Genomic DNA, 22,288 nt, shown 5'->3' with positions numbered 1-22,288 from the left:
CTCCACCCAACCCCAGAGCGTCAGCCTCCGACTTCCGTTCGTCCCCTCCACTTCCAGGCCAAGTGTGTCCGTGTCTTCTCCAGGATACTGACAATAAAGTTTTTTCTCTTCTCGCTCCCAGGAGCCCCGCCTCAACTCTAACTATCGCGAGATCTGGAGGCGCGGCTACCATGGCGGCGGCATTTGAAGCCCCGGCGGCCCTGGCAACCGCGGAGTCAGCTATGGCTGCGGAGCGTGAGCCCGTGCCGGTCCCGGCTGCGGAGCCAACCCCCGGCTCCCCGTGGAGCTTGCGGACGGCTCACGACATCGGCGGGCCGCGGACGCGTACAGGGGACGTGGTGCTGGCGGAGCCGGCGGATTTCGAGTCGCTGCTGCTGTCGCGGCCCGTGCTGGAGGGGCTGCGGGCGGCCGGCTTCGAGAGGCCGTCTCCCGTGCAGCTCAAGGCCATCCCGCTCGGGCGCTGCGGGCTCGGTGAGGACCGGGGTCAGCCGGGGGAGCTCCGGGGCGGCGCCGTGGCGGGGCTCGGCGAGGCTCCGGGCGCGCGATGGAGTTTGAAGATGTTTAAGACTTTGTAGCATCGAGTCCACGTTGGAGACGGTCATCGGTAGAGAGATTCGGGGGCCAAGGGGCTGAAGAAATGGCTCTGGTTGAGTCAGGGATCATCAAGCACGCTATGTGCGCGTTTGAGAGTCAACTAAAAGTACTGGTGACACCTAGGTGGTCTTAGGAGAGAGCCTGGTCATTCTCTGATCTCATATTTATCTCTAGTTTCTTCAGTGAATCTAGCTAATGATAAGTATTTTGTTTCTTCCTCAGATTTAATTGTTCAAGCCAAGTCTGGCACTGGGAAAACTTGTGTATTCTCCACCATTGCTCTAGACTCTCTTATTCTTGAAAACTATAGTACTCAGGTGAGTTTAATACGGAGGGGATCCAGAGGGGGGTGTGTAGGCACGTGGACTCTAGCTAGACTTAGGAAAAACTACAGACTCCACACAGATGGTGAGTTTGATGAATGAAGCCAAACCATTTGAAAATTACAGAAGTAAACTAGATGGTAAGATCGTTGAGTTGTGGCCAAGAGTATCATTATTTTTCAAATTTGGAATTATCTATAACATCTTGAACATTTGTCAACTAAAATCATTACGCAATTAAAAACTTTCACTTGATAAACTGGGGTTAGACCTAGAAGGTAAAAGTTTCGGTTTATTTAATATGCTATGGCAAATTTTGTGTGGTTGTGCTTTTTTTGAGACAGGGTTTCTCTTTGTAGCCTTGGCTGACCTAGAACCTGCTGTGTAGACAGGTTGGCCTCGAACTCACAAGAGATTCGCCGTCTCTGTCTCCCAGTTCCTAGGATTAAAGGTGTATGCCATCACCGGCAGGCTTCACGTGGTTCTGTTTTCTTTCTTTTCTAAAAATGTTATGATTGCTCTGTCTGCAAGTACACCTGCATGCCAGAGGAGGGCATCAGATCCCATTATAGATAATGGTGAGCCACCATGTGGTTGCCTCCAGGACACACCCCTACCCCTGCCCAGTGGTTCTTAAAATCTTTTGTGTGCATTGTATTGATCTTCCAATTTTCCAATTTTAGGTTGTTTTGGATTGGTTTTAAGATTGTCCTATGGTCAGCCGGGTGGTGGTGGTGCACACCTTTAATCCCAGCACTCGAGAGACAGAGGCAGGCGGATCTCTGTGAGTTTGAGGCCAGCCTAATCTACAAGAGCTAGTTCCAGGACAGGCTCCAAAGCTACAGAGAAACCCTGCTTCAAAAAACAAAACAAAACAAAAAAAGGTTGTCCTACTCAAATTAGTAGGAAATTTGGGTTTGGGAGATCATTCTTCAAAAAGATTTGTTCAGCCAGTATTACATATAAATACTACATTAGGCACTGGGAATTAAACAGTCAATTGGATATGATCTTCCCACCATCTTCTGGAGTGTAGTAGTTGTGGTTGACTTTATTTCAAGTTCAAGAAGTGACTGCCGGGCTGGAGAGATGGCTCAGTGGTTAAGAGCACTGGCTGCTCATCCAAAGGTCCAGAGTTCAATTCCCAGCAACCACATAGTGCCTCACAATCATCTGTAATGAGATCTGGTGCTCTCTTCTGGCCTGCAGGCATACTTGCAGACAGAATACTGAGAACATTGTATCCATAATAAATAAATAAATAAATCTTTTTTTTTAAAAAAGTGGCTGCCATGAAGATGAATCTTTAAAAGTGCTGTTTTTTTTTTTTTTTTTTTTAAACCCAGAATCCTTGTATTTGTCATCTAGGAACCTCTTTGAGTTCTTTAGTTCTGTATCTACCAAATTCTAGGAGATATTGAATATACTTCTTAAGGACAGTGGCTAGTCTATTTGTAAATTAGGGTGTGTTTGAGAGTTTTGACTTGAGATACTTGGCAGCAGACCAAATTCTAAACCTAGGTTTTTTGGTTTTGGTTTTGGTTTTTGGTTTTGGTTTATTTGAGACAGGGTTTCTCTGTAGCTTTGGCGCCTGACCTAGAATTAGCTCTTGTAGACCAGGCTGGCCTCGAACTCACAGAGATCAGCCTACTTCTTTTTCCCGAGTGCTGGGATTAAAGGTGTGCGCTACCACTGCCTGACACTATTTGAATTTTTTTAAAAGACTACTTATTACTTGTTATTACAAATATATATATCTTGTTTATATGAAGAGTACCAGGAGAGCAATTCTTTCACAACTTAGATGTTTTCTCCCATACAGTAGGTTCTTAATAATTAATTGAATAAATAAATGGATTGCTGGTTTTTTTGCTGTTTTTTTGGTCTTGAAGCTCCTCTTTTAAAATGAAAAGTAGCACAGCATGCAATGAATGTATCACTCGTGTGTTCTTCTGGCTTGTTAAAGTAATATTTTACAATTTGTTTTAGATTTTGATATTGGCTCCTACAAGAGAAATTGCTGTTCAGATACATTCTGTTATCACAGCCATTGGAATAAAAATGGAAGGGTTAGAATGTCACGTCTTTATTGGAGGGACCCCGTTATCGCAAGACAAAACAAGACTTAAAAAGTGTCATATTGCTGTTGGCTCTCCTGGTAAGTTGTTAATATCTGTCGGTAGCTGAAGTTCTTGAGGAGGGGAGCATTGACTGTGACCATAGCTAAACAGGAGTCTTTGATGATGGCAATAATTACTTTCACTAGAAGTGAAGAGCGTTAGACCAGTGAGACACATGGCCGGATTATCAACAGAATCTGTTCATCTCCGTCCTGAAGCGTGTTTGAGAATACATGGGACAGGCTTCTGACATATGACGTGACTTTCAGGAAGCCTGTCTAAGTTATGGATTGAGACTTTTGTTGTTGTCTTTGGTGATTTGCTCATAAATCACTCAATGTAGAATTCAGTGCCTTTGCATTCAAGTCTTGATAACAGTGATGTTCGTTTTCCCTATTTATCAGGAATGAGAAGTGAGAGGGGGGTAAAGAATGGATTCAGCAAGATGAGAATTTAAGAGTACTAAGATTGTGAGTTAGTATGTGAATGCACACTGAGAAAATTCTTCAGTGTAACCTGTGGATAAATACTGTAAAGCATTCTTGAGGTTTGAACAGATTTGACATGAATATTTCAGGTTTTGTTGTTTTCCTGGCATCTAGGTAGAATTAAACAGCTGATAGAACTTGACTACCTGAATCCGGGCAGTATCCGTCTCTTTATTCTTGATGAAGCAGATAAGCTTTTAGAAGAAGGCAGTTTCCAGGAGCAAATAAAGTAAGAGAACTACTTGATTATAAAAATGTTGTGTCCAAATGTGTCTTTAACTTTTCCAGGTTGCTGTCTGCATAGTTTTCATTGTCTGTGTTTTCTTGTATGTTACAGTTGGATTTACTCTTCTTTACCTGCTAGTAAACAGATGTTGGCAGTATCTGCTACTTACCCTGAATTTTTGGCTAATGCTTTGACAAGTTATATGAGAGATCCCACATTTGTAAGGTTGAACCCCAGTGACCCGAGCCTCATAGGTATGTATAGGTTTCAGGTAATGCTAGTCTGTGACATTGTGGCCTTCCCTTGTCTGACTGACTGTGACTGCGTCATAGTTGCCACTGGAAGTCACCAGATGTGCTTGTTTTAACTGGGGACTTTTGACTTCTTTGTAGGTTTGAAGCAATATTACCACGTGGTTAATTCTTACCCTTTGGCGCATAAGATTTTTGAGGAAAAGAGTCAGCATTTACAGGAACTTTTTAGTAGAATCCCATTTAATCAAGCCTTGGTGTTTTCTAATTTGCACAGCAGGTAATAACTTAATCCAGGGAATTTTAAAAAAACAAAAACAAAGAATAGGCATGAGGCAATAGTTGAAAGTTGTAAATCTTTTTCTTTTTTCTTTTTTTTTTTCTTGTAGAGCTCAACATTTGGCTGATATCCTTTCTTCTAAAGGTTTTCCTACTGAATGCATTTCAGGCAAGTTTCAGCTCTTTGTCTTTGTTTAATGTGTTGCCTTGAAGCCTTCCACATCAAGGGAGAAAAAAATCACTTCTTGAATTGTTTCACGAGTGCGAGACTACACTCATAATAAAGGAAATTTGGGCTTATTCTTCTTCATTGGAATTTGATATCAGTCTCCTGGAATCTTTTAAATTAAATTAAAATTTTTTAAAGAAATAACTTGGTCTGTAGTAACAATTTAGAAAATCGGTGATCAGAGATACTTAAATTCTCTTAAATACTTTAATAATCCATTATTAAAATGCCAAATTTTAAGCAGGGTATGATTTTGCATGTACTCTAGAGGCTAGAGCAGAAAGGTCATGGGCCTGAGGCCATATTTGACTATGTTAACTTTAGGACCAGTGTGGGTGGCATAGCAAGACCCTGTCATAGAAAAGCATGCTAATAACTAGCTGAGTTATCTTCTCTGCTGCCCTATCTTGGCCTTTCATATGCCTGGTAAGTACTCTCCTTTGGAGCTGAACCTCCAACTGTTTAATTGACTTTATGGATGATGGAAGGCAGAAGTCACTCACTTCATCCACAGAGTTAATTGCTGGATTAGTAGGAAACACTTAAAAGAAATTTTTGATTTTTATTCTCAGTTTTGTATGTAGTGTAATTCTTCTTAGCTGGAACATACACAGTATGAGGTACTAGGGAGATTAATTTCTTAGTACGCTGATAGTTGAACCCTGGGTCACATTCAAAACCAGATTTGTGGGTTGTAGAAAGAACTCAGTGTTAAAAGCACTTCCTCTGCAATCATGTGCACAGGAGTTTGGACTCCAGCATTTACATATCAAACCAGGTGGGTGTTTTTGCTCCTAGGTATCTGATGCCCTCTCCTGGACTCTGAATGTGTAGGCACATGCAACTGTATACAGTCAGACACATAGACACGGGCATACAGAGACTCTTAAAACAAAATTTGTTTCCTTTTTTTAAAATGATTTATTTATTCATTATGTATACAGTGTTCTGTCTGCATGTGTGCCTGCAGGCCAGAAGAGGGCACTAGATCTTACTACAGTTGACTGTGAGCCACTATATGGTTGCTGGGAATTGAACTCATGACCTCTGGAAGAGAAGGCAGTGCTCTTAAGCGCTGAGCCATCTCTCCAGCCCCCTTAAAACAAGATTTGTAAACAGTTGGTAAGAACTTTTTTCCTAAGAACTGTTTGTTAGACTTAGTAATATCACCATTTAAAATTGATTCTTGAATTTCAAATTGATTGCCTAAAACCATATTTTGAAAATACTGACTTTAGATTTTAGCTTTCACATTTGTAAATAGGATACAATTAACTTGGTTATTTCTTTTAAAACATTACGACTGAGAGTTATGATCCTTGCTTATTGTGGATTTGATACTTAAGCTAATGTATCTTAGCTTAAGTTTTTGTTGCTGTTTTTGAAATGAGATCTTATGGAGTCTAGGCTGGCCTTGAACTCTGGCTTTTTTGCTCCAACCTCTGAGTACTAGGATGACAGATGGCAGTTGTGTGCCATCATACCTGACATGCTTAGGTGTTAAGTTTTTTTTTTTTTTTTTGGGTCTTTCTAGGTAACATGAACCAGAATCAGCGCCTTGATGCTATGGCTAAACTGAAACAGTTTCATTGCAGAGTTCTCATTTCTACAGATTTGGTAAGGCTCCTGCTAGGTTTGGCTGACTGTTCTTCTTGGAGTTTGGTGTTATTAGATTGCTGCCCTATTTCATACATCTAACAGGTGCCAGAGATATAAATTATCTTTCCAGTCTTGGGGAAAGTACTTTCTTAAAAATAACTAATGTTTGATTTAAAATTATTTTTGAAATGGTTTAGGCCTACTTAGTCATTGGAAATAGATTTTTTTCCTCTCAATGCTAAATATTTGCCTGTTTGAAATCTGACTTTTGGTTATACCAGAAGAGCATACACTGGTAGCCATGCTATAATTAATACAAACAATTGTCTTCAAGACTTCCCGTGGGATTGATGCTGAGAAGGTGAATCTGGTAGTAAATCTGGATGTTCCGTTAGACTGGGAGACATACATGCATCGGATTGGCAGAGCTGGCCGCTTTGGTAAGGAAAAGGGAAGTTTAGTGCTTGCACAAGAAGTCTGATATGAAAGGTGCTTGGACTGCTGCTTCTGTGGAAATGAGTTTCCATATTACTCCATACTGTTAGGTACCTTGGGACTGACAGTGACCTACTGCTCTAGGGGGGAGGAAGAAAACATGATGATGAAAATTGCCCAGAAATGTAACATCAACCTTCTCCCTTTACCAGGTGTGTGCATTTTCTTTTGACATTCTTTTGTTTGTTTTTAATTAGTTAGTTAATTTATTTTGAGACAGAGTCTCTTTGTATTTCTTTCTGTCCTGAAACTCACTATGTAGACCAGGTTGGACTGCTTGCCTCTACCTCTGAATTGCTGGGATTAAAGTTGTGTGCCTGGGGTTAAATCATGCATCACCATGTCTGGCTTCCTTGTGAATCAAAAGTTTTGACGTTTTTACAGTTGTAGTGATGGTAGGCTTATAAAAATAATAGCACATAGTCTACTGTGTGCATGGTAATTCATTTAATTCTCACCACAGGCCTGTGAGTACATGCTGTTTTTAATTTGTTTCCTGTAGATTAGGACATTTAGGCATACTTTAAAATGTAGGTTAAGTAAAAATGTTAATAGCTGATAAGTAGAGAAGGTAAGTTAAGTAACTACTTGGGACATGAGGGGTATTCTACTGTATTAAACCCAAAGCTATAGGCTTTGCAGTTTTATTTTTGAGGCAGTGTTTCACTATGTAGCCCTGTCTTACCTGATATGTGATGTGTAGAACAGGCTGGCATTTAATTCACAGAGATCCATCTGCCTCTCTCCTCAGGGGTGCTGGGATTAAAGGTGTGCACCACCATACCTGGGCTGAGAATTTTAATATGTATTCTTCCTTGTATATAGACCCCGTTCCTCCTGGCCTGATGGAAGAATGCTTGGACTGCGATGTGGAGGTCAAAGCTGCACTGCATACACACAGAGTACCAAGTCTACCTACCCAGACTCCCAAAAAGCAAGTTCAGAAACCAGAGAGAGCCTTCCAGACTCAAAGAATTCCTGGTAACCAAATGTCTTCCCCTAGAAACACTTCTGTATCTACACTCTCAGACAAATCAAAGCATAGTAGCAAACAGAAACCTCCTGTGAAAAGCCCCTCAGAGTGTGGGATCATAGAAAAGGCTGCTCCACCGGAAGAGTTGGGCTGTAACACACAACCGGAAGAGCAAGTGAAGAGTTCTGATCAGACCGCTGCTGAGGACTTCTCCAGTAGCAGCCAGCAGCAGGCCAGAGAAGCCTCATCTGGGCCCCTCCCCAAAATCCCTTGTCTCTCCTCCTTCAAAGTTCATCAGCCATGTACTTTGACTTTTGCGGAACTGGTAGAGGATTACGAGCACTACATTAAAGAGGGGTTAGAGAAGCCTGTGGAAATTATCCGGCACTACACGGGGCCTGGGGCTCAGACTGTGAATCCTCACAATGGTTTTGTGCGAAATCGCATCTCTGAAGATAGAGCACAGATACTGGCGAGTAGTAGCCAGTCTGGGGACTCAGAGAGTGAGAGCGATTCTTGCAGCTCAAGGACTTCTTCCCAGAGCAAGGGCGCTAAGTCGTATTTGGAAGGCTCTTCTGACACTCAGTTGAAAGACTCCGAATGTACACCTGTGGGCGGACCGCTCCCTTTGGAACAGGTTGTGAATGGAAATGATGCCCCAAGTCAAGTGGAGTGTCAGGAGTCTCCTGAAACCCCAGTGAAGGCAAGGCATAAAGAAGGAGCTAGCCAGAGATCTAAGCAGAGTCGGAGAAATCCACTACGGCGCTCCTCTTACCGAGCCCAGACAGAACCCCAGGAGGAGGCTTGGTATGACTGTCAGAGGGAAACAGAGGCGAGTTTCTCCGATACCTACCAGGATTATGAGGAGTACTGGAGGGCATATTACAGGGCGTGGCAAGAATATTATGCTGTTGCTTCCCACTCGTACTATTGGAATGCTCAGAGACATCCCAGTTGGATGGCTGCCTACCAGATGAATACAGCGTATCTCCAAGAAATGATGCGCAGTAACCAGTGAAGACCGTAGACTGTCAGCAGTAATGGATGTGCACTCTTCACCTGGAGCAAGTGGGGGATGGTGGCATTTTGGAGGAATTTAAGAGGACTTTGAGGCTTTCTACTGAGGCACAGCTATTTTTCAGATTATTTTGACTTGGTCCAGGAATATTCTTTTTTTCCAATTTCATCAGATTTGCAAGAGAATTTTTAGAACTTGGATCCAAAGACCCCCAAGGTGCCACTTCATGTAGGCTGTTCCCAAAAGAAACCTTTTAAAAGGTGATGTATATGGCACTCCTTAAATAAAAATAGTTAAAATTTGAATATAATGTTTTTCTGTGGAGTTCCTGACAAAAGGATTGCACTACATTTCTGTATTACTGCATTCTCATGGGAATCTGATCATGTAGATCTTTGAGGTTCAGGCAGGAGGGAATCTTTCAGTGCCCTCTGCTTCCTGTGGTAGTTTCCGCTAGCTGTGAAAACAGATTTAGGTCAATGTTGTGGATGCTTTCTGTTCATCCTCCTGAAGAAGCTGAGGGCTGCCCACATCTCGCTGTGTTAAGTAGGGCAGTGTCATCTGTGGCTGCCTTCTGCTCACGGGGCAGCTTATCCTCAGTGCTTCTTGGGTTCTAAATGAATCTCTTAGAAGCCATGGATAGGCTGACCCAGGAAAATTTCTCATTCCGTAAGTGGGATTGTGAATGAAATTGTAAAGGACTCGTAGGCCCTCTTAAGTGCATTTACGCAGCCCAGGTTGAAACTTGCTGTGAGTTGCATAGATGGGACCTACTAGTTCTGCGGGTAGGCTAATGGAAAGGCCTAGCTCTTAGTGCTCAGTGTGTGATAGAAGACAAGTCCATTCTGTTCTGACTCTTTCCATAGTATGTTAATCTGCGCCAAAGAATTTTTTTCCTTGAATGCTAGGATCTAAGAGGAGCTATCATTTTTCTGAGCTCTTTAAGTTATGATTAGGGAAGTTATAGCACTTAGAGGCTAAGCATTCTTTTTATCAGTAAACTTGGGGTTGGGCTCTTGCTGTGAACTGGATTTAGGTGAGAGAATCCCTTATGTATTGAGAAATTACTTTAAGATAGCCAAGTTCTCCTCTGTGTACATACTTGGCAGTGTAGACCCTTTATTCTAATGTTGTCAGCAAACACACAACCATTGTCATTTCGTGTGAAACGTCCCTAGCATTTAGTCTTAAAGCGTTCAGCCTGGATTTCTGTAATTTGGCATGGTCAGTCGTATACCGAAAAATCAATACTATACATGTATTGTGAAGTTAGATGAAATAATTTAGCAAACCTAGGTTAGGTTCAATGTATTACTAAGTTGTAGAGATTTTAATTACACACTTAAATAAGATCCTGTCAGTACTATGTAATTGAACTCACCTCTTTCTACCCTCCCCCGCCACAACAGAGCCAACTTCATTGTTTGTCATTGCTAGGGGATTAATTAGAATACTGCTGCATCTTAATTAGGGATGAGGCTACCCATTAGTCTTGAAATTAATTGTATTCTCTCCAGGTTTGTTTTGTGTTTGCCTTTTTTTTTTTTTTTTTTTTTTTTTTTTTTTTTTTTTTTTTTTTTTTTTTTTTTGGATACAGAATTCCTTTAGTTAGTCAGGATTCATGTGCATTCTTAAGTCATCCAAAGCAGGTTTCCTTAGGGTCTCTGTAAATGTTGAACACCAAATGCCCAAGTCAAGCTTCACAGGGTGGAGAGAGCTGATGGAAAACAAAACAAAACAAAAACCACTCCCAAATCCAATAGCAAGTATATGAATTAAAACTTGAGAAACTTGGGGCACTTTGAAAGTGAGCTTATGCATCTTCATGAAGGCGCTGAAGGACTTGGTATCCATGGGCTGGAACTGGGGAAGTGGGAGCTGTTTCCATTCCAGGTAGTGGTAGTGCAGAGGTGAAATTGGAAGGCCATCCGCCACCCCGTGCGTGGCTTGCTGTGCGTGTGGGGGGGGGGGCAGTGGTCTTTTATCCTGTCACTTGTATTATCTTAATAAAATGCTGATTGGCCAGTAGCCAGGCAGGATGTATAGATGGGGTAGTGAGAACAAGAGGACTCTGGGAAGAAGAAAGAGTCAGTTTGCAGTTGTGACAGAGGAAGCCAGACAGAGGGAGCAAGATGAGAATGCCTCGCTAATAAAAGGTACCATGCCACGTGGCTAATATAGACAAGAATAATGGGCTAATTAAAGATGTAAGAATTAGTTAATAAGAAGCCTGAGCTAATAGGCCAACCAGTTTATGATTAATGTAGACCTCTGTATGTTTCTGTGTGACTGAATGGCTGCGGGACCAGGTGAGACAGAAACCTCTGTCGACAGCTGGGAACAAAACTTTGGTCTTCTAAAGAGCAAGCAGCTAGTGCTTTTAACCACTGAGCCATCTCTCTAACCCTCCGCTCTGGATAATTCTAAGAATGCAAATTACTTCTTTATTTATAAGAGCATGTGTCTTTAAGGTAAATTTCAGTCCCAGAACACCAAAAGTAATTGAAGAATTGAAGAATGATTGTACTGTGGGTAATGACGAAGAGGAGGAATGATTCAGAACAGAAATTTTTGAGGGCTTTTCCCATTTCCCTTGAAATATAAAATAATTTACATTTTTTCATGGCTATTGTTGACATGCCCATCACAAAGATCTTGTCTTAAGGCAGAATGCGTTTGTTTGTTTGTTTTGTATCTTTTGAACAAATGCATATGTACGACTTGACATTTAGTGCTTTTAAAGTTTTATTAGGAGCTGGGCACAGTTGGACACCCCTTTAATCCCAACACTCAGGATGCAGGTTCAGGTGGGTCTCTGAGTTCGAGGCCAGCCTGGTCTACATAGTTCCAGGACAGAACTACATAGTGAGAAAACAATTTTATTACATTTTTTTTTTGTGTGTGTGTGTGTACTCCTGCATGTCATGGTACATGGGTAGAGGTCAGAAGATAACAGGAGTCAGTTCTCTCCTTTTACGTTGTAAATCTGGGAATCAAAGCTCAGCATCAAACCTGCAAAGGCGTCACACACTGTTTAGTAATGAAAAAGAAAACTGAATGCAGGCAGCGTTGGAGTGCAGGATTATTTGAGCTGTGGGTCTTTAGTGACACCTAGTGGGTAGAAAGGATGTGAGCAGCAGTGCTTACGGTGAATTCCGGACTTGACCTGGACGGGAACATACTGTGTATGCTTCCCCTTTCTTTTACTGTTGTCAGTGGTTGGGATCTGGTGGTTTTGGAGAATGAGAAGGATTTCATTTTGTGCTGTTGCATGTCAGACCATGAAAATGCTTCTCTCACACGAACGGAATGGTTAAGGTTAGATCTTGAGGGGTACTTAATCCTGCCCACACCCCCTTCAAAGTCAAGAAAGGAACTGAAAGGAAGAAGTAAAAAGTGACAGATGTGAAGTCACAATATGTGACAAACCCAGCTGTGCTCCTCTTGCCTGTCAAGACTTTTATTCTCTATAGCATTTACTGTTGAGTGTGTGTGTGTCACGCACGTATGTGGTTTGTTTCAGACCTTGGTCTCAGTGGAGCAAGACCAGAGGAGGCCTCAGCAGAACCAATGCTGATGTATAAAGACAGATTTTTGTTTAGTAATTGGCCCTTAAGAGGGAGCGATAGGCAAATTCAATCCAGTGTTCCACTGTTAAAACAGAACCTGCCTAGCGCATGTAGACAGGCAAAGTCCAGGAAGCAGGGGAATTGCTTATGTAGAAGGAGATGGGGCAGGTTAGACGAGGCCTTTACCCGTAAGATTATGTCATTGCTCTAGCAGGATAGAAAGCTTCCTGATGGAAGGCTGTGGTTTTGGAAGAGAAAGAACTGGTTTTAAAAGAAACTGCCCCACTCCAAGGCTTGTGGCACATAGTTTGTTTAATCCAGATTGGATACATCAGGTACAGCCGTGGCACAGGACTTGATACTGTAAATGATATACATGTTATAACATATGCACTACGGTTTCAAAAGAAGACAAGAAACTTAAGAGCTTTTTCTTCCCCCACAGAAAGTTTTCACATTTGTCTTCCTGCAGTTTTATACAGTATATTTCTTTGCCATTGTGATGTTGTTAAGCAAAGCCCAGTAATTATACGAAAATAGAAAAGAACACACTTGATGTTGCTCACGAGAACATTAATGGGAGCTCATGACCTCTAAGGAAAACATTGGAATGTCTGGTTATCAAAAATATACCACCCCTCCCACCTCCCTGGCTTGTAAAATAGTCCCTTGGTCCAAGGAGTCCCCCAGGACTTGGGTCAGTGCCCTGCACTGGCCAATGTGTCATCAGCCAGCATAGTTTAAGTAACCTGCTAAGAGAAATGGCATTCCCACATTTGATGAGAAAACACAGAATATCCTGAATAAAAAACAAGACCCATAAGGAACCCCTTTAAAAAGCCATTTCCTTTTTCAAAGCCACTTTGTCTTGGTTCTGATGCTTTTCATGATGCTGTTTGGGCTCCATGTGTCATGGGTCACGACATTGTTTTTCCTTTGTCCCATTTTAAAGCTTTGCAAGTGATGAGAATTAGGAAATTAGAGGAAAAAATAAAAGTCTCATGTTCCTCGTACGATGGTTACCATGCCAACTAGCATGAAAGGGAAGCTATTACTCCCAGTGAATGGTACTGGGATCCTTCTGCCTTACTTAGTTACCTAGTAATTGAAGTGAGGGAGCCTGAATCACTAGAATCCATTAATAATTTCAAATCTAATGCTAGCTCAATTTCAATCACTACTGCTATTTTTAAAAAGACAAGGAAAACGATCTAGGCATATAAAGCTCCCAGGTACTTTTCCAACCTGCATTCTGATAAGAAAATGACTTGATCCCGAACTGCAGGGAAGAGAAGCAAACTGTCTAACATCCTCAGCAGTTCTGTATGTGGCTTTTGTGAATCACGGATCATTTGCTGTCCCCATTAACATCTGATCAAATGATGTGGTCGTAGACTAATAATGTTCAGTTGTTAAGAATATCTACTGGTCTTTTGAAAGGGGTTCTGTACAATTCGTCCTGAGCTTGAGACTACTTAGGAAAAATGGGCATTCGGAAGAAATAATGGTCTGTTTCAGGAGGTCCTGCTACTTCAGGAATGGCTCCCCTAATCGCCACCCTTGAAACCCAGCTTTTAAAAATATGAGCAAACCTTAGGGCCATGGAGCGGGATATAGAAGACACCCCCAGGACATGATGCCTGGGTCCTGGATCATCATAATTCTGCCACTGACGTGCCATGAAACCTAGGAGGAGTCATTCAGTTTTGTGTCCATTTCTTTCTCCGAATCAAGGATTTCCTAGGTTGACTACCTTCACAGATGCGGCGAGAAGCGATGGGAAGGTGTGCTCTGAAAGGTCATTGTCCAAGCCTCCTCTTCATTGAGAAGATCGAGCATTTGCCTGAAAAATCTCGGACTTCCCTTTTCACCTGTTTCTTATAGACTTGAACACCTGTGGCTTGCTCTACCCAAGAAACGGCCGCTTTCATGTCTATAATGTGTATTAGTATAGTCAGGTGATTTCCATCAAGTGTTGACATGTACACAGGAGTGTCTCTAGTTACGTCATGGCATCTTTGATGGACCTTCCTCAACATATCAACTCCGCGAGGCAAAGGGTGTGTTAAAACAACAACAACAACAAAAACCCAAAACAAAACAAAAGCACATTAGACTAGTGGCCAAGGGTCTTGTGCTCTGGTCCCTAGTCTATCCTTAAATGACTACCTTACCTTAAGCGAGTCAAGTTCTCTGGGCCTCAGCTTTTTACACTGTAAAATGAATTAGCGACTGTTTAATCTTCCCTAGGTCTGGTGTACCCAATATTACATTTTCCAAAGTATTCCCATTTATTATTTGAATGTAGTCTTGGGCTTTTTGTATTTGTCTTTTTGATACCCTCTTCCCCCAGTGCTAAGCAGGATTTTATAGAGTGGTGGTTTGGGGAATTTTCGGTTATTCTAACATGGTTTGTGCACCAGGAGTCAATTGCACCAGAAAGCTATTGGTCTCTAGAAGATTCTGATAATTCTGGTTCTTCTCTTACTAGCTGGTGAGCCAGACTTACTAAACTGATCCAGCACACTTTTGCCCCTGTACTTGATCACAAATACCTTTTAGGAGGTACATGGCTGTGAGCTGTTTTCCTGGGTTGATACCTTTGAACACATGTGAGCTGGGTCCCTTACCCCCTGCCAAGACTGCAATGGGGGAAGGAAAATGAAGATGGTCTAATGATTTTTTGAGGGGGCAGGTGGAACTGGCATGATACGGGCTTTGGAAATGAAATAGAAGCAACACAAACATTCAGTTCGCTCAAGTCAATAAAAATGGAATTTGGGGGGGACACAGTTTTTAAAATATATTTCTTTTCATGAGAACCATAACGTGCTATGTTGGTGCACTGCCCAAGTGACAAGGAGATCCTTGGTTGAGTCGTCATCCTTAGCCCTGCAATGACTTGCTCTTAAATAGAACGGTGGCTTGCATGTGGAAACATCAGTGTTCCTTTTAAACTGTATCCTTATCCCACTCGATGTCGCTTGCACCTAGACGTTCCTTTGTCCCATGGTCCATTCATCAAAATGAAGATCCCTTTCTAGTTCTTTGCGTATCTGCCAAAACTGGGTCCAGCTTGGCTCTCTGCCTTGGCTGATGGAATTACTGGATCGCGAGAATAGCTCCATTCCGTGATAAGGTGAGATCCTGAGGCGAGATCTAGAGAAAGGACTGGCAGGAGCCACTGAAGATGGGACGGGGAGACGGAGATGGAGAGAAGGGCACTTTTCTTCCGCCTTTCTGACCACTTTCTCGTTTGGTACCACCTCAAAACACCCGGACTCCTCTGTGTACAGGGTCACTGGAGCTGAGGCCATAGAAGCCCCGCCGGGTGCTTTCAGGCCCTTGGCTAGTAAAACTCATCTCGACAGCTGTACTGGGCAGAGAGAGTTTTGACTTGCTAATGAACAGCTCATTTGTGAACTGTAGAATGGACAAGAAGTTCCTAAGCAGCTCACGTGCCTCAGATCCTAGGCTTCAGAGATCGCAGCAAAATAGTTGGGGTTGGGAGGGCAGGAAGGGGCCCTTGTCACTAACCCGAGGCTCACCTGCTCCACTGTTAAGTGGTGAAAATGATTAGATTCCAGAAATACTGTTCCCAGGCCCACTACCATGTAAATAACTTGAGCAAACATATTTTCGACATTTTCAAGAAGTAATCCCCACTCTCGTATGGAGGCCATCGGTGTTCCCACTTGGGCTGTCTTCAGAGATGATGCCCGAAGAGGACTTGGACCTCAGGGCCTCTCAGACCAGGAAAGAGTCATCTGGAGCCTCTTGCTTGCTTTCTTGCTTTGAAACATCCCTCAGGAGGCACATACGCTTACCCTTCATGCCCTTCATATAGGCACTGCCTCGGGCGGTAAGTCCATCGTCCTTACTTGAGGATGCTTGCGGAGCCTCTCGGCAGCTTGCATGGGCTTTTCGGTGGACCCTAAAGGAGGGTACGTACCTACGTAACAAGGTGCCCTGGAGCTCTGGCAGCTGGGAGCCTTGGTGCTTCTGTCTTCACCAGGGTATAGCAGAGACGACTGCTTTCTGAAGTTGCTGTTTCCGTTTTCAAGACCCAGTGTGATACACGTGACCATAACCCCCACCCCCTGCCCCCAAACTGCAAAGACAAGTGTTTCCAATCACAAGGGAAGCACCTCTGTTCATAAGGTAGACTTACCTCTCCCTTCAGCTTCCCCCCCCCCCCCACTTGGCTTCCTTTCCTTTCCGTATTTGCATTTGCTCGGCCTGACTCCCAGGCGCAGGTCTGCAGTACTTGGCAGTGACAGAGAAGGCTTTACTGTCCACGGTGAGACAGATGGTTGGACACAGAAACAGCCAAGGTGAAGCAGATAGGTACAGAGACAAAGGAGACGGACGGACGGAGCAGAAGGGTTGCTGTGTGGTTGCTGGACAGCTCTGTGCAGGTCGGCTGGGCAGTGAAGGCCCAGCAAAGGTGACCTCACTCCTCCTGGGACTGGGGAGGGAACTCAGCAATAACTGACTTTGAGCCTCTAAAAGCTTTTGCTATAAAAGGAGAAAAATAAAAACCAACCTCACAAAATGCATCGTTTTGGTTTAAAGGTGTTGGGTCCATGGAGAAAAACATTTCACAAAAATCCATTGATTTTGTTTTCCACCTTTTCCCATGAATAAATATTATCCATTAAGATCCTTGAAAAAGGTGCTGAGTACACAGTGTTATATTTTCTTCCTGTTTGCATGTGACGACTCGGCCTCTGGGCCGCCCTTGGTCTTGTGTTTTCCTCACTGGGGTCTTCAGAAACGACTGTTATTTGGTCTGAGGTGCCCCTACCAGGCCCTGTCCAGGCAAGCGGCCTACACCCCCTAATGGCCTATTCCCTACCCACCCCCTCCCTTCCTCAGGCCCCAGCAAGATGCGATGTCACAGGGCTATGTCCACACCAGCAGCGGGAGCCTCAGGTCCCCTTTGCTGCTTCCTTTCCCTTCCACGCACAAGTCTCGGTGCGAGGGGTGTAACGGGGCAGGCAGAAATAGTGGGAAAGGGGGAGGGAGTGGTCTCAGTGACCACCCACTAACATGCCGGCCCGCTTTACTCCCCACTAACCCCTCGGGCCCTCTGTCCGGTGTTTTTACAAGGCAGAGACCTTGACAACGTTGCTGGCTATGGAAGGAATGTTCGTGTTGGGTCCTGGGCTGGCAGGAGGGGGCCGACTTTCTCCCTCTGGGGTTAGAGCCGGGGGCGTGGGGATGCTGATGATGGCCGTGGTAATCTGGGATGTTTTGCAGTTTGGTCTCAGTCCATCGTCTGCTTTCAAATTAAGGCTGGAACGACTGGGATAGAAAAGAGGGAGTTGGTGGTGGTTCCTGCTAGGGGGCGCCCCAAATCTCCCTTGACCCCCTGCATTGCTTTTGCTCTATGCTCTGTCAAGGAACTCTAGGGCCCTGTATGTCTCCCTTTAACAATCAGCTTATAATTATCACCCTAATCACTATTAACAATTACTAAGTGATCGGATAGTAGTACTTCTTCCCAGTCCCCGGGGGCTTATCACTTGTGATGTTACAACAGTTGCTTTCCCCGAATTTTCTGCAACTTATCAAGAATAACAGGAGGGGCTGGAGAGGTGGCTCAGCGGTTAATACTGCATTGGCTGCTCTTCCAAAGGACCCAGGTTCAATTCCCAGCACCCATATGGCAGCTCACAGCTGTCTGTAACTCCAAGATCTGACACTCTCACACAGACATACATGCAGGCAAAACATCAATGCATATAAAATAAATAAATACTTTTTAAAAGAATAACAGGAAATGGCTTAACCATAAACAGAGACGAGGAAAAGTCCACCTGGGATAAGCCATATATGTAACACCTTTGGGGAAAGTATTTTCTTAGGAAAATGATCATAGTCCATCTTTTCAATTTTTGGGTTCTTTTTGAGTTCCCCCCATCTACCTAAAGCCACCTTTGAGCTAAACTGCAACAGTACCATCTAATATCCCATGAAGACCCTTGGATTAACTTCAGAGCACGAGAAGGAAGGTGGGGGAGGAAAGCAGAGGGGCCCCATGCAGTGGATAAGGGGGGATCCCTAGCGGGGATCCCTGAGGCTTTAACGCGGTTGTTTAATTCTGGAAAGCGAATGACGCAAGACCTTGGGGCTGTCGGGATTGGAAGCCACCCACCTGGTGGTGAGGGAGGGCTGCTCGCTGCCCTGGATGTGGATCGTGCTGAGTTCTTGCATGCTGCGCAGGCGAGTGGCCGGCAGGTTGGAGTTGGGCAGGTGTGTGGTCTTCTTACTGCGCCGGGAGCAGCAGGTGGTGGTGAGGCCGGAGTGGCTGGAGAGAGAAGGGCTTCTGGTGGACGGGTAGTTTTGCATCGAGCTCTCCATGCAGTTCTGCTCAAACATCTGCTCGTCGATAAACTCGTGGTTCTGCGGGAGGAAGGAGAAGATGTGAAAAAGAAGGGAGGTGGGGGAGCCCCAGTCCCTGTATGACTGCCTGTCTGTTTGGGGCCTGTAATGGAGGACCCCCAAATGCCTGGATTACAGGTAAATGTTTGAGAGGGGTTTCATTTCCACAGGTGTCAATGTCAAAAGAATCAAATTGGCCTCGCTGGCCATTAGTCTGGGCAGGGACTTGGTTGTTAAATCATGTGTCATGTGCTCCATCTACAGGTTGAGCGGAAGGGACACAAAGGACGTGGAGGGTCCGAGTGGCATCATCAGAGCTAGGACCAAATTTTTCTTAGTAAGCTCTGAAGCCATTGACTGTGAGTCTTCTAGGTCACCTTTGCACACCTGATGACTCTTACAGGCTTGACAAAAGTTTGTAAAAGTTTGGACCAGTCACAGAATTGGGAGAGCATTGCTCTTGATTGCAAAGGGGCCAAGCTGCTAAGGATAAGATTTCTTCTAATTTTGTCTTCTTTTTGCCTGATTATAGCATATGGATCCTTAACTACCTGGCAGTTCAGGATTCCCTATGTCAAATGTAAGCTAGGGAAAGAACATGATTGGTTTTGGATCTGTAGGCCATGAGGGTAGCTTATAGCTAAGCCCCGAACAATGTAAAAATGGCTGCTTGACCAAAGTGCCCAGAACCCTGTGGCACTGGCAGTGTGAGGAGCAAGAGAAGTGCGAGGACAGAGTTCAGAGAATGTCCCCTGGCGGTCAATACCAGAGTTCCCAGGAAATCGAGGAGGTAGCAGAGAGATGCGTGGCATACGGGCATTCCAGAGGAAACTGACCTTGGAGTTCCACTGTCCCCCCTTTAACCCCCTGGGGGTGTCCCAGGAAAGAATAGGAAAGGAAATTGGGTAGTTTGGGTGCAGAGATACTGGAAGCCTGAGCTGGTACTGGGTGTGGCAGCAGAGACAGCAAAAGCCCAGGGAGGATCAGCAGCACATGCAGAAACCAGACTAGGGGTGAGCAGAGCAGATCCACAGACTCAAGATTTAGAGAGAACAATTGAATTTATAAAGCGATACCTTGATGGTGGAGGTTCGTACAGATAACAGGGGATCATCCACAAGATAGGATAACCCCTACAGGACAACATGCCAACAGAAGATAGAAACACCATTGATTGTACATTCCAGCATTCCAGTTTGGACATTCAGTTCCTCAACCCCAGCATTCCACCCTCCGAAGTCAACATTCCAGCCCTCGTTCCCAGCATTCTGCTTCCCATTGTCCCAACATTTCATCCCTTGGTTCCAACAGGAGACTGCTTAACCCAACGTACACTCTTTCCATACCAACATTCCTCCTCCTTTCCTATCCCAACATCCCACATTCCTTCCCCCAAATCCAGCATTCCGACATCCTGTCCCTATAACCAATCCAACATTCCCTCGGATTCAGCATTCCACCCCTTTAAGGCCAGCATTCCGTCTCTCAGTCCCCCAGTGCCAACATTCCAGCCCTCCAAACCCCAGTGTTTCCACCCATGTCCTTTCAATGTACACATTCCACCCAGCACATGCAACTTGGAAAGGGCAGTGGGGCCTGGCCCTGTCACCCCGCTGGTAAGCTCGGTGTCTTTAGAAGAACCTTGGGAGATACGCATACGTGGTTTTTGACCATAGTTGCTGGGACCTGGGCTTGCATTTAGAAGATCTCACTGGGTTTCCACGGTCATCCATGGGGTCCATTTTTGGCCCAGAGCAAGAGGAATCTAGCATCTGGGAGGTCAGGTTATGGGCTACTAGAAACCAGGAAGCTCCTTTCAAGGGTAGGACGAGCCCTGACCCTAGGCTCTTTGAGTAGGAAACTTCTGGAAAGGATCAGGGAATAGGCTCACTTTAGCATTTCTGTTCTGACTTCTCCCACCCTAGGATTCCTGGCACTTCTGCCAAGGGTTCAGGGTTGGCCCTCCTGCCCCTTCCTTTCAGGCTGTCAGTAAGGCACAAGCATCATTCCCATTCCAGCTGTGGCGCCCTCCGCCACGATCTCCTTTAGCAATCAGCCTTTCACAGTCTGAACTCCCTGCCAAAGCGCAAGGTCACTAAGTGGGACTGGGACTGATATGCCCTTGGCTAAAGAATATGTATACTGCATCCTTCATTCATGCACGCGCAAGGGGACCCACGGATCGCCTTAACCCAGCTACAGGGGTGGAACAAAAATCTTCCCTCTTCTCTACTGTCCTGTGTAAATTCAGCCTGAATCTTGTTGGGTGGTGCCCATCAGAACTGAGAATGAAAAACAAAACTCTTAGTTGTTAAGACACAAGCTGCTGTTGGTGGGGGGGGGGGATGGGAAGACTATGGCAGTGGCCTCTTCTCTAGAGCTGCAGGACACAGTTGATCTCTCACTCTTTGCCCCACCCCCTGGGGTGTTTACAGATCACTGGAAGGGGACAGACTGACTATCTGGCCTAGGACAGCAAAGCGAATATAGTCTTGGGAGGTCAGGGGTGAAGCAGGAGGGGGCAGGAGGCTGGCACTCACAGTGGTCTTTTCTAGGCAGTGCAGCAAGTGGTGGTGCTGGCTCTCAATGAGCGAGGTGGTCTTGCCCATGTGCTCCTCTTCTGGGGTGCCCTAGGGAGACAGAAAGAAGGGCTAAGAATAAAGCTGGTATCTTCCCCTCTCTTCAGCCTCTTTGTTTCTTCACAGAAGGTAGGAGGGCAGGAGAAAACTCTTGATAAGCCAAATCTTAGGGCCACCATAAAACCTGCTGGCCTGGGTCTGGGGGCCCTTTGCAGCAGCTGGATTATGGGCAGCAGTGGTAATTCTTTGAGAGCACTATGTTTGTGGGAACCCTGGAGACATGTTTCTGTCAGAGTCTGAACTGGCACTTTCTGGGAGAGTGGATGAGCAGAGAAGCCCATTTCTAGTTTATCTCCTCCGCCCAGTCTTCTGGACACTTACCGTCAGCTCCAGGGCTTCATTGAGGAGCCCATTGCGCTTGCTGTGCAGGTAGGCATTGGAACTTCCTGTTTTGGCCACACGGATCCGGGCAAGGCGGGCCTTCTGTGATGGGCAGACAATAAGAAAAGCAGTAAGATACAAGAAGAGGAAGCCCGGAGGAACCAGTGACGACAGCTGCCCCACTGAGGCTGCTTTCCCTAGCATCATGTAAGAAGGGATAACAGCTCCCCTGTCTTAGTCTGATGCATCTCTGTATCTAGACCCTGGAATGGATCTGAGACCTATGCGCCCACTATTGCAGTTTAGCCATGGTCAGGGCTCTAGGAATCTTCACAAATCTTCAGCCTGGGTGAGTCCTGGTGGAAGAAATACCACATTTTCAAGGACTTTCTCCTGAAGCTTTTCCGGTATTTTCCACTCGGTATTGCATGACGGCATGAGCCGTTCTATTACTTCTAATCTCTAAGGACTGTAGGGTTCCTAGAGGACACTGTGTGCTAACTGCTCTCAGTCCCTCCTGGGTTCCAGGGTGGTTGGTTCTCCATGTGCTATAGGTTCCTACAGAACAGTTAGTTACGAGAGAAAGCAAAGGGAGCAGTCGCACCGCCAACACCTCTTAACTCCCTCGACTGCCAGTCTCCTGGCATTTGTCACTAGGGTGGCACACGCGCGCACACACACACACACACACACACACACACACACACACACACACACGTCTGCTGTCCTCCTGGCATTTTTCACCAGGGTAGCACACACACACAACACACACACACA

General features: G+C 44.8%; 2 protein-coding genes across 3 annotated transcripts in view; one reads left to right on the top strand and one right to left on the bottom strand.

Annotated features, from left to right (window-relative positions):
* Positions 1-148: 148 nt before the first annotated feature.
* Positions 149-8,896, top strand: Ddx20 (DEAD-box helicase 20). The gene is made up of 11 exons (XM_050157570.1): positions 149-471; positions 817-911; positions 2,907-3,075; positions 3,640-3,754; positions 3,863-4,005; positions 4,144-4,282; positions 4,392-4,450; positions 6,045-6,127; positions 6,444-6,549; positions 6,655-6,756; positions 7,430-8,896. Exons 1-11 carry the CDS (start codon positions 171-173, stop codon positions 8,593-8,595), a joined length of 2,478 nt encoding a protein of 825 aa, XP_050013527.1. The 5' UTR covers positions 149-170; the 3' UTR covers positions 8,596-8,896.
* Positions 8,897-12,458: 3,562 nt separating this feature from the next.
* Positions 12,459-22,288, bottom strand: part of Kcnd3 (potassium voltage-gated channel subfamily D member 3) — a 228,138-nt gene continuing 218,308 nt past the window's right edge. For both annotated transcript variants that reach the window (XM_050157555.1, XM_050157554.1), the window contains 5 exons: positions 21,512-21,613; positions 21,092-21,181; positions 19,628-19,684; positions 18,325-18,572; positions 12,459-17,471 (listed from right to left, as the gene is read on the bottom strand). In XM_050157555.1, the coding sequence (XP_050013512.1) occupies positions 17,270-17,471; positions 18,325-18,572; positions 19,628-19,684; positions 21,092-21,181; positions 21,512-21,613 (699 nt within the window). In that variant the 3' untranslated portion in view covers positions 12,459-17,269. The remainder of the gene's footprint in view (positions 17,472-18,324; positions 18,573-19,627; positions 19,685-21,091; positions 21,182-21,511; positions 21,614-22,288) is intronic.

This window comes from Alexandromys fortis, unplaced genomic scaffold (assembly GCF_014885135.2).
Source record: "Alexandromys fortis isolate MF-2015 unplaced genomic scaffold, M_Fortis_MF-2015_v1.1 scaffold_78, whole genome shotgun sequence".
Classification (NCBI taxonomy): Eukaryota; Metazoa; Chordata; class Mammalia; order Rodentia; family Cricetidae; genus Alexandromys; species Alexandromys fortis.
Note: the sequence above shows the minus strand (reverse complement) of the source record. Positions and strands in the feature narration are given on the sequence as shown.

Excerpts from the sequence above, each read along its gene's own strand:
- Ddx20 (XM_050157570.1), top strand. The coding sequence starts at position 171 with ATGGCGGCGGCATTTGAAGCCCCGGCGGCCCTGGCAACCGCGGAGTCA. Across the intron at positions 472-816 it reads GCTCGGGCGCTGCGGGCTCG|ATTTAATTGTTCAAGCCAAG; the intron begins GTGAGGACCGGG and ends TTTCTTCCTCAG. Across the intron at positions 912-2,906 it reads TTGAAAACTATAGTACTCAG|ATTTTGATATTGGCTCCTAC; the intron begins GTGAGTTTAATA and ends AATTTGTTTTAG.